Here is a 16140-nt window from a genome sequence, read left to right as displayed (position 1 = left end):
TCTGCAGCCTACAGTTTTCAGTGTCACATGATCCTTAAGAAATTATTCTTATATTTATTTGATGCTCAAGAAACCTTTCTCATAATTATTGTTGCACTGCCTATTTATTTATTTTTTCTTTTCTTTTTCTTTTTTTAATTTAATGACTAGAATTTGAAGTTTATTTCAAATATATATATTTTTCTAACATTATAAATTATTGTACTGTCACTTTTAATTGATTTCATGCATCCTTCCCTGTTTTCAATCTGACTGACCCCAGATTTTTGAATGATAGTATATCTGAATTAAGCAAATTAGTGGTTAAAATGATTTAAACAAATGTGAACTCAATCACCGAAATGATAACATTCATCTTGAATACATTTTCGGAAAGTCTTGGCCCTCCTTGCTTCCTCTGATGGATGATGCACTGCAATGCTTTTTTAAGGCTAGTCACGTTTGGCTCTGCTCTGCTCCGCTCTGGACAGATGCCCTGTTTGTGGAGCACAGAAAGTGATGATCATGTGGGAGTTCACTGATTACAGATGCTCTCTTTTTCTCTCTCTCTCAGTATTTGCATTACCTCAGCTGCATCATCTAATCCCTGATGGTGAAGTCACCAGTATTAAGATCACCAGGGTAGATCCTTGTGAACCACTGGCTATCAGCATTGTCGGGGGTAATGAAACGCCTCTGGTTCGCATCCTCATTCAGGACATCTACAGAGAGGGCGTCATTGCTCGAGATGGAAGACTTCTACCTGGGGATATGATCCTCAAGGTGCGTATGTGTGTTAGATCTGATGTTACGTCACTGTACAGTAGGAGTGAATCGTCCTGGTTTTGATAGCACATGTTGTCATGGGCTTCACCATCGGTTGTTCAGAGGGGATATGTGTGAGGATTCTGCATGTAAATTTGTGGAAAGGAGTTCTTTTCAAGTATAATTATTAATGTTTGTAACTGATAAATGGCAAATATTTTAATATATTACTACTAATATCAATAAATTAATTATCTATAAGATTAATAATAAATCACTAAAAACTGCAAATGTTTTAAATGAAGTGAATTTAGGCATCAACTTGTATACCCTTATGAAACAAAAATATATTGCAGTATATTGGAAAATATAATGTAATATATTAGGCATATTCTTATATATATTTATTTTTTTCCAATATATTGCAATATATTGAAAGCGGAAATCATTTGTATATTTTGCAATATATTATATAATATATGTATCATCAATATATTATTAAATGTATTCAAATAAATAAAATATTAGAAAATAAAAAGGGAAAATAATATATTACAATATATCACAATATATTTTAAGAAATATATTAGTAAATATATTTTACTTTCATAAAGGTATACACACACACCAATATATATATATATATATATATATATATATATATATATATATATATATATATATATATATATATTCAGATTTAGCTAAATACTTAAAGGTATTGTTAGTTTCTATATTGTTGTAATCACTTACAGAATGATTGTTTTCCAACCGATAAACGATAAAAACACAGACAGCCAATCAGAGCTCAAGCATTTAAAGTAGCAGACATACAGTTGACTCCGAACTGAATCCATGAAAATTTCAATGCCAGCTCCATCCTCTACTGTGTGAGCTTCAAAAATCGTACAAACATAATCACATTTTTCTGGATTTTTCTCTCTAATCTCATGCTGTCCGCCCATCAGGTCAATGGTATAGACATCAGCAACGTGCCTCACTGTTATGCCGTGGCGGCTCTGAAGCAGCCCTGCACACTGCTGCGGCTGACTGTTCTGCGAGAGCAGCGTCACCGTTACCGTTCCCATCATCACTCTCCCACCGAGGCCTTCCCCACCCACACCCCCACCATCAGGGACGACAGCCTGCATGTGGTCCTCGTTAAGAGGGCACCAGACGAACAGCTGGGCATCAAGCTGGTGCGCAGACCTGACGAACATGGCGTCTTTATCTTCCACCTGCTGGAGGGAGGGCTGGCCGCCAGCGATGGGAGGCTAAGGGTAGACGACCGCGTGCTGGCCATCAACGGCCATGATCTGAGATACGGCACCCCAGAGCATGCAGCACTGCTTATTCAGGTGAGCAGCATTATGGGAGAGGTAATGTGGTGAGTATTAAATTGATTGTTTACCCAAAAATTTTTATTCTGTAATTAATTACTCACCCTCATGTTGTTCCAAACGTATAAGACCTTCATTCATCTTCGGTACACAAATTATACACGTTCAAGGTACAGAAAGGTAGTAAGGACACTCTTATAATAGTCCATGGGAAATTAGTGGTTCAAGCTTAATCATGTGTAATAAATTAGTTAAAGGGATAGTTCACCCAAAAATGAAAATGTTATGTTTATCTGCTGACCCCCAGGGCATCGTAGATGTAGGTGAACTTGTTTCTTTAGTATAACACAAACCAAATTTTTTTTTTAGCTCAAACCGTTGCAGTCTATCAGTCTTATAATGCAAGTGGATGGGAATCACAGCTAAAATATACAATAAAAAAAAAAAATAAAAAAAAAGCATATTGTGTGGTTTGTGTGATTGAGATTGTTGTATATTAAAAATCTGTAAAAGTATTTGAATAAAATAAAGAAACTTTTGTGACAAAAACAACAACCGAAAATGTAATTTTGATGCAGTGCTTCACTAATGGGTTGATATTTATAAAGCCTAATATTATTTGAAGTAATGATAAATAATTTAAACACTTTTATTGTTTAGCCTTTCCAGTATGTCAAAGAATGAATGTAAACAAAGCCATCTAATCCTAACCTGTGGCATCTTATTCAATAGAGTTGGGGTACTCGAACTTGGACTCGGACTCGAGTCCGGACTCGAGTCCAATTTTGAATGAACTCGGACTTGTCACGCACTCGGGTGAATTTGGACTCGGACTTGACACGGACTTGAACATTTTGGACTCGGAAAATATTCCGAGTACAGTCGAGTCCATGTCATGTGTAACAATAAAACCAGCATAAAATTGAAATGATAAATTAATGAATGTCTCCCCTTCTGTCATTTTACTGCACCACACCGGCAGGCAGAAGTCTCATGCTTGCAGACGAAACACACGCACCACTCACTGGATATCAATGTGGATTAGTGATGAGAAGTTCGTTTCTTTTCCGCGAACCGGTTCTTTCGGACGGTTTGATTCAATAAACCGGTTGAAAAAAAAAACAGTTCACCGGATACATAATCCATTGCGATGTATTTGTTATTAAATGAACTTACGTTTCGTCAGATTGCCCTTCATTCAAGCCCTCGGTTTACCCGCACTCATTACATTAGCACAAAATCAGTTCAGAATCAATCACCAAAAGAATCAGTTCGGTTCAGACACGCTGTGAGTCATTCTTCATGCTGAATCACGAATGCGCAGTATCATCAGCTCCTCGGTTCTCGAATCGGACGCGTCCGAAAGAAACGGTTTTCGGTTCAGTTTACTGATGATCTGAAAACTGATACAACCGGTTCTTGACTCGAGAACGAGAATCGCTCAAAACCCGGGTAGGAAAATCTGACAGGGTAGGATAAAATGTCAGGACACCGGCACATGCTGCAGTTCAGTATCATCAGCTGCTCTACTCGTGTTCATGTTCTGTTTACTACAAACTCAGTTTGTGAATCTGTCATCATTAACTATAAATACAGTACAGATATTTCATAAATCATCCCTTATTCATATTAAACATGGAGTCTTTAGAGTCTTAATTATTGTCCAACTTCCCTGAAAACCCCTTTGGCCCATACATAATCTACAATATACAGATTAGAAACATGAAGCCCCTATCTTAAAAAAAAACGTATGTATATATATATATATATATATATAGTTTTATCACACTTTCCGATGTTTAACAAAATACTTGAAAAATTACACGCATGCGCAGTATCATCAGTTCATCGGTTCTCAAATCGGACGCCTCAGAAAGAAACGGTTTTCGGTTCAGTGTACTGGTGATCCGAAAACCGATGCAACCGACTACCAAAGACAGCAGCAGCAACCAACAGATGCTGCACAGATCAGCATTGCAGGATTTGCAAGACCAGAACTGACCAAACAAGCAGTGCAACTTTATGATGCAAGTTCTCCAAGACAACAAGAAATTCATAATGTCATCATTAAGGATCTCCTCATTGGCTGCTCTTTACCTCTGTCAAATGTGGGGGAGAGGCATTAAATAACTGAAATGTCATCTTTAACTGGAGGACAATATAGTGTGATACAATAATAAAATAGGTTCATTTGTATTTTCATGCACTTGTAATACAATAAAACCTTTGAAACCTTTTTTGATAGGAAACTAGTTCTGTTGACATAAAATAAAAATGTTCAATGGCAATGACTAGATGTAACAGTGGTATTTTTTTTATTACATTTTTATATTGCCATTGGTTTAATGGGTTGAAAGATTAAAATATTAATAGAATGTAAAAATGTACAATACCAATTTATAATCTTTTTTAATTTAATTACTTTCTGGACTCGGGCGGACTCGACTCGGACTCGGCCTTTAAGGACTCGGACTTGAGTCCAACTCGGCCCCTTTTGGACTCGGACTCGGACTTGGACTCGATGTTTGTGGACTTGGTCTTGACTCGTACTCGACAAAGGTGGACTCGGACCCAACTCTATTATTCAATGAATCATTCATTAAATGGTAATAATTACACTTAAACCAAGGATTAGACTTAATCCTGAGCCCCCAAAACCAACTATGTAAACTACGTTATGTTTCCAAATAAAACCTGTTGTGTTCCTTGAGCAGAATTGCAAAAGATGTAGAGCTTACATAAGGTTTGTGGCAGTTTATTTGATTGTGGTTTCATCTCTGCGGTAAGAAGTGTGTAACAACGATATAAGAGTGTATAAGTGTGAATTGACATTCAACCAAGTATGGTGACCCATACTCAGAATTCGTGCTATGCATTTAACCCTTCCAAAGTGCACACACACAGAGCAGTGAACACACACACTGTGAACACACACCCGGAGCACTGGGCAGCCATTTTTGCTGCGGCACCCGGGGAGCAGTTGGGGGTTCGATGCCTTGCTCAAGGGCACCAAAGTCGTGGTATTGCCAGCCCGAGATTCAAACACACAACCCTAGGGTTAGGAGTCAAACTCTCTAACCAGTAGGCCACGACTTTCCCAAAGAGAGTAGTGAGTGTGTGATTCAATATGTATTTCAGTGTGGTAGGTCTTTCCGAATGTTGTTCTTCAGCTTGTTGCTTCCTGTCTGGTTCAGATTGGTCTCGAAGGAGACAAGATGGCCGCTCACAGCAGGAGTTTCTGACATAGATTAACTGCTGGCAGGAAACTGATTAAATTAGTCCAATTAGGCCGATAACAAGCTAAGCCCACTCATTTAAGTGGCAGCGACAGAGCACTGAACTCCATAGGCTCTCATTGCGAGTGTGCACTTGAGAGCAACACAAGCTACAGGGTTGTCATAATAAAGGGTTAATGAAGAAGAAAGCGGTGATGCACTCAGATGGAACGACAGGAATGGATGAAAAATAAATCAGAGATAGAAAAACTAGAGCCTGTGCCCTACTTCAGCTCACACATACACACAGACTGCAGAATGGATCCCAAATCTCCATATATATTAGTTTTACTTTAATAAGTACACACCTCTGATATACTCACACATTCACACTGAGCTGGAGCTGTAGGGCATTGGCAGTCACCACAACATCTGGTAATTGTGCTTGCTAGACATCCGGAGAGTAATGAGACATTACACACACACACTCTCCAGGGTATGAACAAATGATTTTAAATTTTAAATTCAGTTTTTGAACCGCTCGCTCCTCAGGGAAGTTGTTGTCCTCTGTTTGCTCTCCTGTGGAGTTCGAAAGGTTTTTGCAGTAGACAGATAATGTTGCAGCTTTCACCCACCATAACGCCAAAGGCCCCATGAAATCAAAATTGCAGTGTGTTGGCTTTAAGCCCATTCCTACAATATAAAAGCTGCTATATTTTTAAGATAAGATACTTTTATACAGTGAAAATAATATGCAGATCCATTGCCATTTTAATGCATAAATTTCAACGAAACATAAAATCATGACTAATCTGAGCAGTCTTTAAAAAGATTTTATTCCCATTCAGATGAGTTTTAACTTATTTTTATTATTTATATAAATATTGATGACGCATATTGTGCTGTACAGATTTTTGTCCAATCAAATGTTCTCTAGAATAAAATGTCCATCAAGCTATTTATCTTGACACTTCTAGTAAACAAACATTTTCATCATTATTCATAAAACCTCATGCATTAACCTCTTTTAAGGCCCGTTTACACCAAGAACAATAACAGTAGGATAATTATAATGATAATGACACTAGTCAACATTTGAAGTAGATCAAAACCTTTCATCAAAGTTATCCTAAAACCAAAATGCGTTCTTGTATTAGGACAGCTTTGATGAATTTTCTTTATCAACTTTAAATGTTGACTTCTATATATTAACATTCACACCAATGGCAGATAATGTTCTGTTTATTATAAGCATGTTGCAGTTTTGTTGTCTGCCACTTTAAATGCTCAAGCTCTTTAAAGCAGCATTGATTCTGATTGGCTGTCATTGTTTTTGATCACTCATCAGCTAGAAAATAATCCTTACATTTATTACAACAATATCGTTCTACTATGCCATTTCTGTTATAGCTGTGGTGTTGATTTCCCCATTCTCATAGACTTGGAACAATTATTCAAACTTTATAGTTATCGTTACAGGTCTTTGGTGTGAAAAGGCTTTTAAACCCTTAAAAAAAAATCACATAAAGCAGAACACTAATGCTATCTGCTATATGTTCTGCAGGCGAGTGAGGACCGCGTCCACTTCATTGTGTCCCGCCAGACTCACATCCCCACTCCGGACATCCTACAGGAGGCGCCATGGAACATGGAGGGACCACCACCCTACTCGCCTGTGGATATTGAGCACTCTTTACTGGTTGGTTTCCTGAGCATAAGCTGCACAAACTCTTTATTTCCCTTCCCTCTGCACCGCTTTACTAAACATTCTCTTATTGAGGAAAAAGATCTAAAAGCCTATTACTTCTACATCAAAGAATCAAGCAATCAGCCAGCTCTCTCTCTCTCACACTCACACACACACACACACACTCCTTTGAGACAGCCGTCTCCAAACCTATTAACAGAAGAAAACCCAGCAGGAGGAAACACAGCCACGGCAAGCTGGGTTTCAGTGTGTCTTCGAAACTGGATTTTCTGCTGCTCAGTATCTGCACTGACAACTTACCTTGTTCTTATAAAAGTCAAATACATTGTTTAGTCATTTCTCTTTCTCCTTTGCCAGAAAGAAAAAACCCCATCTCAGATCAACTTTTGAAGGTTTGCTTGCTTAAGTGCCAATAACAAATAAAGGAACAGTCACAATTAGTTGTTCTGTGAATTTTCATTTTTTAAGTATTATATAATGCATTATAAATGTATTTTAATCTCCTTAATAATTGTAACAACAGTCAATACATTATAACACAAATAAATTCATTGGAATTTAAAATTTTGTTATAATTATTTACAACAATAAGGTATTCATTCCAATGTAAATTATGAATAATTTGTAATGCATTATATATAAAGGCTTTAAGTAAAGTGTTGACATTTAAAGTCCTAATAATCTGATATTTTAAGAGACTTATTAACCTTGACGCACAGTAATGTGGATCTACAGGGGTCCTCTCTATGATATAATTTCCTGTTGTTTTTCAAAAGGCCCAAAACCCCTATAAAACCAGACCAGAACAAACCAAACCCTAACATGACCTCTCTTCCTCTCTCTCTCTCTTTCTTTCAATCACTTTTTATCCTTCAGTGACTCTTGTTAATTCTCTTTTACACACTTGGAGAGGTGGAAACACTCTGGCAGCATATTGTCAGAGGCTTTTCACTCCTCTGAATTAGACACGGCCTAACACACAGACACACGCACACACACACACACACACACACACACACAGTCACTCCAGCGATAAGCCGACACACTAACTCCAGATCAGATTTTTTCTGTAGCCAGAGGCGCAGACTAAATATAAACAGCCCTTTTATTGAACTTTAATAACGCTTTTTATTAAGTTAGGACTTAGTGACTGTGTTTGTTGTTTTTGGAGCAGTTCCAAGGCAAAATTTGACTGCGGTCAGCAATAACAGCGTCCTGCTAGCTCACCATTTATTACAAACACACAAGCACACACACACACACGCTTCAGGCAGTCATGTGTTTAGATATTATAATTTTTTGTGGCATCAGGAAAGTGTGAATCCAGATCATAGGTTAACAAATGTCAAACAACCGAGTAATTTGCTCTGAAACTTGAGTGAGTTCATCTTTCTCATTTCCTGTCCCTCCATTCCAGGATTCATGTCAAAAGCCTGCATGTTACGAGAAGACGGTGACTCTGTTGAAGGAGCCGCACGATTCTCTCGGCATGACGGTTGCAGGTGGGATGAGCAGCAGGGGGTGGGATCTTCCCGTCTACATCACCAACGTCGACCCTAAAGGAGTGGTTGGACAAGAGGGCTCGATCCGCAAAGGTACAGCCTCATAAAGTGTGTTTAACCTATTCAGACACATCTGACAAAGCCACACACACACCTGTTTCCAAGGTGCCCCTCTGATCTTTCCTCCTTTTGAATGCAAATACACACACAAACAAAGACACACCTGCTACTGCATATGTATGACCGTCATCAGCTCTGCAAATAAATGCATATAAATCACTAGAAAATGACAGACTCCCTCATGTACACTTGCCATACTGCTAAATCTGTCTCTGTCATACAAACAATTATCAGCTTGCGATGGAACGTATGGAAGTTTTTCAGGTTGATTTTTGTCATATGTGATATGTATGTAGGCGTGTGAAGTTATGATCATGCACAGGTCGGTGTTTGAAGGCAGTGATTTAAAGTTCCCAGCAAATACAGACAAACGCATACAAGATCAAAGCTTTGAGTCTTTATATGCTGAACAAAGGTGTTGTAAGCCTAGTGTTTGAACTGAACCAGAAATTTTGGGAAAGCCTGATATTTCGTAGAGAGTAGGTTTCAAATTAGGCACTAAGCTGGTAATAAACTACAGCTAGTTACTAGCTCCATTTTATGGATTACCAAGCACAACTATGTACAATAGAAACAGTTCATAGAATAGAAAATGATTCATAAAGATGCTGAAATACTGCACTTTAGCAATCTCAATATGCATTTACTGTCGCATTAATTATGAACATTAGGTTTTAATTGATTAAAAATAATCTGACTATATTTGTACTGAAATTAAACTAATTATAAATTAATAAAATATAAATAAATATAAATCATATCTACTCATCATAGTAGTATTTCTTATCTTGATTTCTTATCTCTTGATCTGTTACGGTCCTGTGATCCCCATAGTAATGTGACCATCCCGTCTTCTAGGTGACATCCTTCTAAATGTGAATGGGCTTGACCTGACGGGTGTGACTCGTAGTGAGGCCGTGGCTAACCTGAAGAACACCTCGTCCCCGGTGGTCCTGCGGGTACTAGAAATGAGACCCCCAAATGAGAGCTCCCTGGACTGCATGCCGCCCCTGCATTCCCCCTGCGCTCTCTCACCCTCTTCACCCGGAGATATCAAACTACCCCCGCCTAATGATGATTACTCCCCCCTCTGGGTGTCCTGGCTCCAGCTGCCCAGGTACACAGAGCAGAACACACACACAAAATAGACATACATTATTTGAATTCATTTGGTCTCTTTACACATACAGTATTGTTCAAAATAATAGCAGTACAATGTGACTAACCAGAATAATTAAGGTTTTTCGTATATTTTTTTATTGCTACGTGGCAAACAAGTTACCAGTAGGTTCAGTAGATTCTCAGAAAACAAATGAGACCCAGCATTCATGATATGCATGCTCTTAAGGCTGTGCAATTGGGCAATTAGTTGAATTAGTTGAAAGGGGTGTGTTCAAAAAATAGCAGTGTGGCATTCAATCACTGAGGTCATCAATTTTGTGAAGAAACAGGTGTGAATCAGGTGGCCCCTATTTAAGGATGAAGCCAACACTTGTTGAACATGCATTTGAAAGCTGAGGAAAATGGGTCGTTCAAGACATTGTTCAGAAGAACAGCGTACTTTGATTAAAAAGTTGATTAGAGAGGGGAAAACCTATAAAGAGGTGCAAAAAATGGCTGTTCAGCTAAAATGATCTCCAATGCCTTAAAATGGAGAGCAAAACCAGAGAGACGTGGAAGAAAATGGAAGACAACCATCAAAATGGATAGAAGAATAACCAGAATGGCAAAGGCTCAGCCAATGATCACCTCCAGGATGATCAAAGACAGTCTGGAGTTACCTGTAAGTACTGTGACAGTTAGAAGACGTCTGTGTGAAGCTAATCTATTTTCAAGAATCCCCCGCAAAGTCCCTCTGTTAAAAAAAAGGCATGTGCAGAAGAGGTTACAATTTGCCAAAGAACACATCAACTGGCCTAAAGAGAAATGGAGGAACATTTTGTGGACTGATGAGAGTAAAATTGTTCTTTTTGGGTCCAAGGGCCACAGGCAGTTTGTGAGACGACCCCCAAACTCTGAATTCAAGCCACAGTACACAGTGAAGACAGTGAAGCATGGAGGTGCAAGCATCATGATATGGGCATGTTTCTCCTACTATGGTGTTGGGCCTATTTATCGCATACCAGGGATCATGGATCATGGATCAGTTTGCATATGTTAAAATACTTGAAGAGGTCATGTTGCCCTATGCTGAAGAGGACATGCCCTTGAAATGGTTGTTTCAACAAGACAATGACCCAAAACACACTAGTAAACGGGCAAGTCTTGGTTCCAAACCAACAAAATTAATGTTATGGAGTGGCCAGCCCCAATCTCCAGACCTTAATCCAATTGAGAACTTGTGGGGTGATATCAAAAATGCTGTTTCTGAAGCAAAACCAAGAAATGTGAATGAATTGTGGAATGTTGTTAAAGAATCATGGAGTGGAATAACAGCTGAGAGGTGCCACAAGTTGGTTGACTCCATGCCACACAGATGTCAAGCAGTTTTAAAAAACTGTGGTCATACAACTAAATATTAGTTTAGTGATTCACAGGATTGCTAAATCCCAGAAAAAAAAATGTTTGTACAAAATAGTTTTGAGTTTGTACAGTCAAAGGTAGACACTGCTATTTTTTTTAACACACCCCTTTCAACTAATTGCCCAATTGCACAGCCTTAAGAGCGTGCATATCATGAATGCTGGGTCTTGTTTGTTTTCTGACAATCTACTGAACCTACTGGTAACTTGTTTGCCACGTAGCAATAAAAAATATACTAAAAACCTTGATTATTCTGGTTAGTCGCATTGTACTGCTATTATTTTGAACAATACTGTACATATACACACACATACATATATATATATATATATATATATATATATATATATATATATATATATATATATATATATATATGCTGCTGTTTTTCTTGAAAATCTATTGTGTAGATTTGATCCTACCCCCTTTCCCGCCATTTTCTGCCTTCTCACACCAAATCTGTGGGAATTTACTGTGATGGAGTATGAAAGTTCTTAACAACTTTCCCAATTATTTCATATGCATAATAATTGAGAAAGTGTGTGTAGGGTTGAAAGAGAGCGCGACAGGGGAGAACAGATCAGGGTTGAGGAAAGCCCTTCTCACCCTCTCTGCTGTAACGGGTTTAGACGCCTGAGAGAGTGTGACGGCTTTAAATAGACCTCTCTCTTCCATTCCCTGAACGTTTCCTGTTAGTTCTGTTCCTTTATTTCTTTCATGCATTCGTCTGCTCTCCATTTCTACATCATCTCATTTCACATAAGTCCACTTTAAATCTGAGCTCTGAGCTTTCACGCTGTTAGCTGCCTGTCAGAACATGGTTGATATCGATATCTATAACAGTAGCATTTTTGCAGAGACTGTAAGTCTTTAAACACAAATTGATCCTTTCAGGGCTGCTCTTCATTTGAAACTCAATTATTTCTCCAAGATATCCATATGCTCCCTCTGAACCTTTTATTTATTCTGAATTTCTCTCGTCCCTCCAGCTCCTGAAATGCACCCCTACGTAGGATAGTTGACCAAAAAAATAATAAACATTATAACAATGTTTAATAATATAAAAATAATTAACAACGATTTATTAATCTAGGTAAATGATCATTTACATACAGCACTGTGGGTAACCCTACTGCATCTCATTCACCTTTCTTCTCTCCCATTGCTTTCACACTTTTCTTGTTTTTCCCTTTTTCTTTTACAATAATAATTGATTCAAAATAGTTGATACCAAATGTATTAATATACTTAATATGGAATTTAATAAAATGTATTCATATACTGTACAGTATATACAGACATTATCATCAATCAAAATCTCTTTCAATAATTACAACAACAACCCAGTTTAAATTGAATTTATACTGTATATGAGAAATGAATGTCTGCTGATTCTGAATGAAAATAAAATTAACCTTGAATTTTCTGTCCATTCCAGGCATCTATATTGCTGTAAAGACATTGTCCTCCGTAGGAGCACGTCGGGCAGTCTGGGTTTCAGTATTGTGGGTGGGCAAGAAGAACTCAACTGTAACCAGTCCTTCTTTATCCGCTCTATCGTAGAGGGCACACCGGCCTACAACGACGGGAGGATACGGTACGGACACCTGGAATACGTCGAATTTGCTATTGTCGGAAACCATGCTTTAAGTAGAACACCTATAAATAAACTGCCTAGCACAGTTTATTAAATACAACTTTTTTTGTCTTTACTCTCTATCTTGTCAAGACATAATAAAACTTCATCCCTTTTTTTCCTATTAGCTGTGGAGACATCCTTCTGGAGGTGAATGCGAAGAGCACTTGGGGAATGACGCACACGGCTCTAGTCCGCCTGCTCAAGGAGCTGAGGGGTCGGATCACTCTTACCATTGTTTCTTGGCCTGGAAGCCTGCTATAGGACTACTCTGCATGTGGGAGGGGCTTATCACATTGACCCTGCACTAGAGGGTGGAGCTCACACTATAGACCTTATAATGACGACAACCAAAAGGGTAGAATTGAGAATCCGAGACTTCCTTGAAAGGTGGGGCTTATGATGCGGACTGTTCTCCGGAAGCAGGAATTGACACATGGACCTCATTCAGGTACTAGGAGCTCAGACTCTAAACTTGAAGGCGGGGCTAATACCATGACTCCGCCCACAAAGCAGCACGTTTATCACACTCCAAAACCAGGAGGAGCTTTCACAATTGCCCTTATGTCAAGCATAAAGATGATATGTGTGCATGAGATGAACAATGTCTCGTTAAAGACAAAAGGCGGAGCTTTTAATCTGTATTAAAGGACTGTGAGCGTCTAAAAACACAATTTCAGGATGCAACGAGGGAGCGTGTCAGTCAACAAATGAGTCGGATATAGATGTATAACCATTATGGGCACTGTGCTATATGTAGTCAGACTGTTTGACTCTAATGTTGTAATAGAGGACTTAATAAGAGGGGTTTCGCACATAAGAGGGGTTTCCTTCGAACGAGAGGTGAAATGTGTAGGGTTTGGGTGGGGGGGACATGTTGCCAATTCCATTAGTTTTACATGTTAGAAAAATGCATCGAAGTGGACGCACATTCTTTACTATAAACGTCGATGTCTGAAAAAATAACTAAACGGATTCAAGCACTTGTACTATGAGTAATAGTAATTTTGGTTTATTTCTCTCTGTTCCTATGGCTTTCAGATATCGGCTTCGTTTTGTTCGTTCTGACAGTGGTTCTTTCTCTCCATCCGCTGGCATGGAGACACACTTGCCAAGTAGTTCTATCTATGTTGATACATTTCAGATGCTGTCGCATACGAAAATAACTATAGTGAGTAATAAAAAAGAATAGCAACTGAAAAAAGAAAAGCAATGTTAATACTCTATTTTAAAAATGGATGAAACTTATAATGCTTACAATGATAATGTGAGATTTTGGCGGCCTTGCTGACTTTTTTTTTTACTTTGGAGGTGAAAGGATAGGACAGAGTGGTGTGTGAAAAGCTCACTGTGTGAGTGTGAGTGTGTGTGTGTGTGTGTTTGTGTGGGTATCATTGTGGGGTTAGGTGCGTGCTCTGGCATCTCATGCTTTGGCTTGTGCAGTATATTGTATCTGTTGGTACCTTTGGTTCAATGATCAATAAAGTCAATCTACATGGAGACTTGTGTTACTGTCTCGTGTTCTTATTGTGCACTGTTTGTGCATATGAATATTTACACACACACACACACACACACAAGCATTGAGTTTCAGGTCAGAAGGATTTTTGTTTTGAAAGAGGTTCACAGAGACTGTTGTTTGTAATAATATTTAACAATGTTATTGTATTTTTGATTTGTATTTTTGAATAGATTTTAAAATGTCATTTATTTCTGTGATAGCCAAGTAGAATTTTCAGCATCCATTACTCCAGTCTTCAGTATCACATGATTTTTCAGAAATCATTCTAATATTCTGATTTGGTGCTTAGGCTTTCCGATTATTATAATTATATATGTTGAAAACATATGTGCTGCATAATATTGTCCAGACTTTTTTTTTTCCCCAAGATCCTTTGATGAATAGAAAGTTCAAAACCACAGCATTTATTTGAAAGATTCATTTCTTTCTTCTTTCCCCACACTAAATCATGGTTCACACACATTTACACTTCTTGATCATGTTTATAATTATTTTGCTTCAACAAAATTAACATTTGGCACAACAAAAATACAATTTTGTAAGTCAAGTCATTTTAAATAAATAAAAAAAATTGTACACTTTTGACCACCTTTTACTTTTTTTAAATCATATTTTCAAAAAATTAAATAATAATACTAAAATATAATAATAATAAAAATAGCTAAAACGGTAACATAAACTATCAAGTGTTTGACATAGGATTAATCAAAATCTAATCACAGTTGTTTACTCATAATCTGACTCACAGTGACGAGACTAATGATCTTCACTAAAGACCTCCTACTGGTCAACAAATGGGCTCACCAGCTGGCCAGGGAGTTATTCTGTGGCCTCTGACTGGTTCTCCTGGTCCACACTGCACTCCTCGCTGGGCTCAAGGCTTCCTCTGTTGTGTCTAGAGCGTTTGTGCCTGTGTCTCCTGTGGCTATCTGCGTCATCACTATCATGATGCCGCCTACCGCTGCCACTAATGAGAGAAACGGAGAGAAGGTCACATGATCTATATATACTGTATGATGGTTATATAAGATGGTTTGCCCCCAATGAATCCCCTTTAGTGCCTTCTGTGTGCTTTTGTGTGTGTTACTCTGCATGATGGGACCGATATGAAACTGTAATGGCATGTTTTGTATGTGGACATCCTGTACATGCATTTGCTGTGGTGAATTTGTACATGAGTGTATGGGTTATTATAAAAGTAATTTACAATTTAATTTATATTAAATAAATTTTCTGTGGTAATTTTACAGTACCTGTAACAAAAAATAAAATACATCACTTGGTCTATGTACAGTATAATATAATAAAATATAATTTATCTGGAAAATTATGGATGCTATTTATATAATCAAAATCAACATACAATTTTGAAAATTCTTAAATAATTTCAGAATAAAGAAGTTATCTGTTGGTATAAATTCTGAATATGAGATTCAGCGATATTGTCTCTGACACAGTGACTACAGATGACAGCTACAGGTCACTATGGTGTCAGTAGAGGAATTAAAGATCATAACTAGACAGGATTAGAATAGAATATTATGAAATATATATCAAACGTTAGATAACAGATAAAACAGGGACTTTTACCGCAAATACTTTTTCTTCCTAACATCTAGGGCATTTTAGTCACCTTTGGTATTTTTCTTTTACTGTCCGGCACTCTTTTCCTGGCATTACCTGTGTGAGGATCTGTGTTGTTCACTCCGGTCTCTGTGTTGTCTTTCTCGATGTCTGTCTCTCATTCCTTCTCTTCCTGAGCTTTTCCTGTACCTCTCACTTCCGTAATGACTGTGATCCCTGTGTCGAGACACACGCTCCTCCTCACTG

The 16140-nt window shown here is 38.0% G+C and overlaps 1 protein-coding gene across 2 annotated transcripts in view; it reads left to right on the top strand.

The window, feature by feature from the left end:
- The window catches only part of LOC113078676 (E3 ubiquitin-protein ligase LNX-like), a 30369-nt gene extending 16895 nt beyond the window's left edge, over positions 1 to 13474 (top strand). For both annotated transcript variants that reach the window (XM_026251010.1, XM_026251009.1), the window contains exons 4-10: positions 554 to 762; positions 1713 to 2102; positions 6864 to 6998; positions 8425 to 8602; positions 9488 to 9746; positions 12591 to 12749; positions 12917 to 13474. In XM_026251010.1, the coding sequence (XP_026106795.1) occupies positions 554 to 762; positions 1713 to 2102; positions 6864 to 6998; positions 8425 to 8602; positions 9488 to 9746; positions 12591 to 12749; positions 12917 to 13052 (1466 nt within the window). In that variant the 3' untranslated portion in view covers positions 13053 to 13474. The remainder of the gene's footprint in view (positions 1 to 553; positions 763 to 1712; positions 2103 to 6863; positions 6999 to 8424; positions 8603 to 9487; positions 9747 to 12590; positions 12750 to 12916) is intronic.
- The last annotated feature ends 2666 nt before the right edge of the window (positions 13475 to 16140 follow it).

This window comes from Carassius auratus, unplaced genomic scaffold (genome assembly GCF_003368295.1).
Source record: "Carassius auratus strain Wakin unplaced genomic scaffold, ASM336829v1 scaf_tig00026316, whole genome shotgun sequence".
In the NCBI taxonomy this organism is placed as follows: Eukaryota; Metazoa; Chordata; class Actinopteri; order Cypriniformes; family Cyprinidae; genus Carassius; species Carassius auratus.
This window is presented reverse-complemented; position numbering and strand designations above follow the sequence as displayed.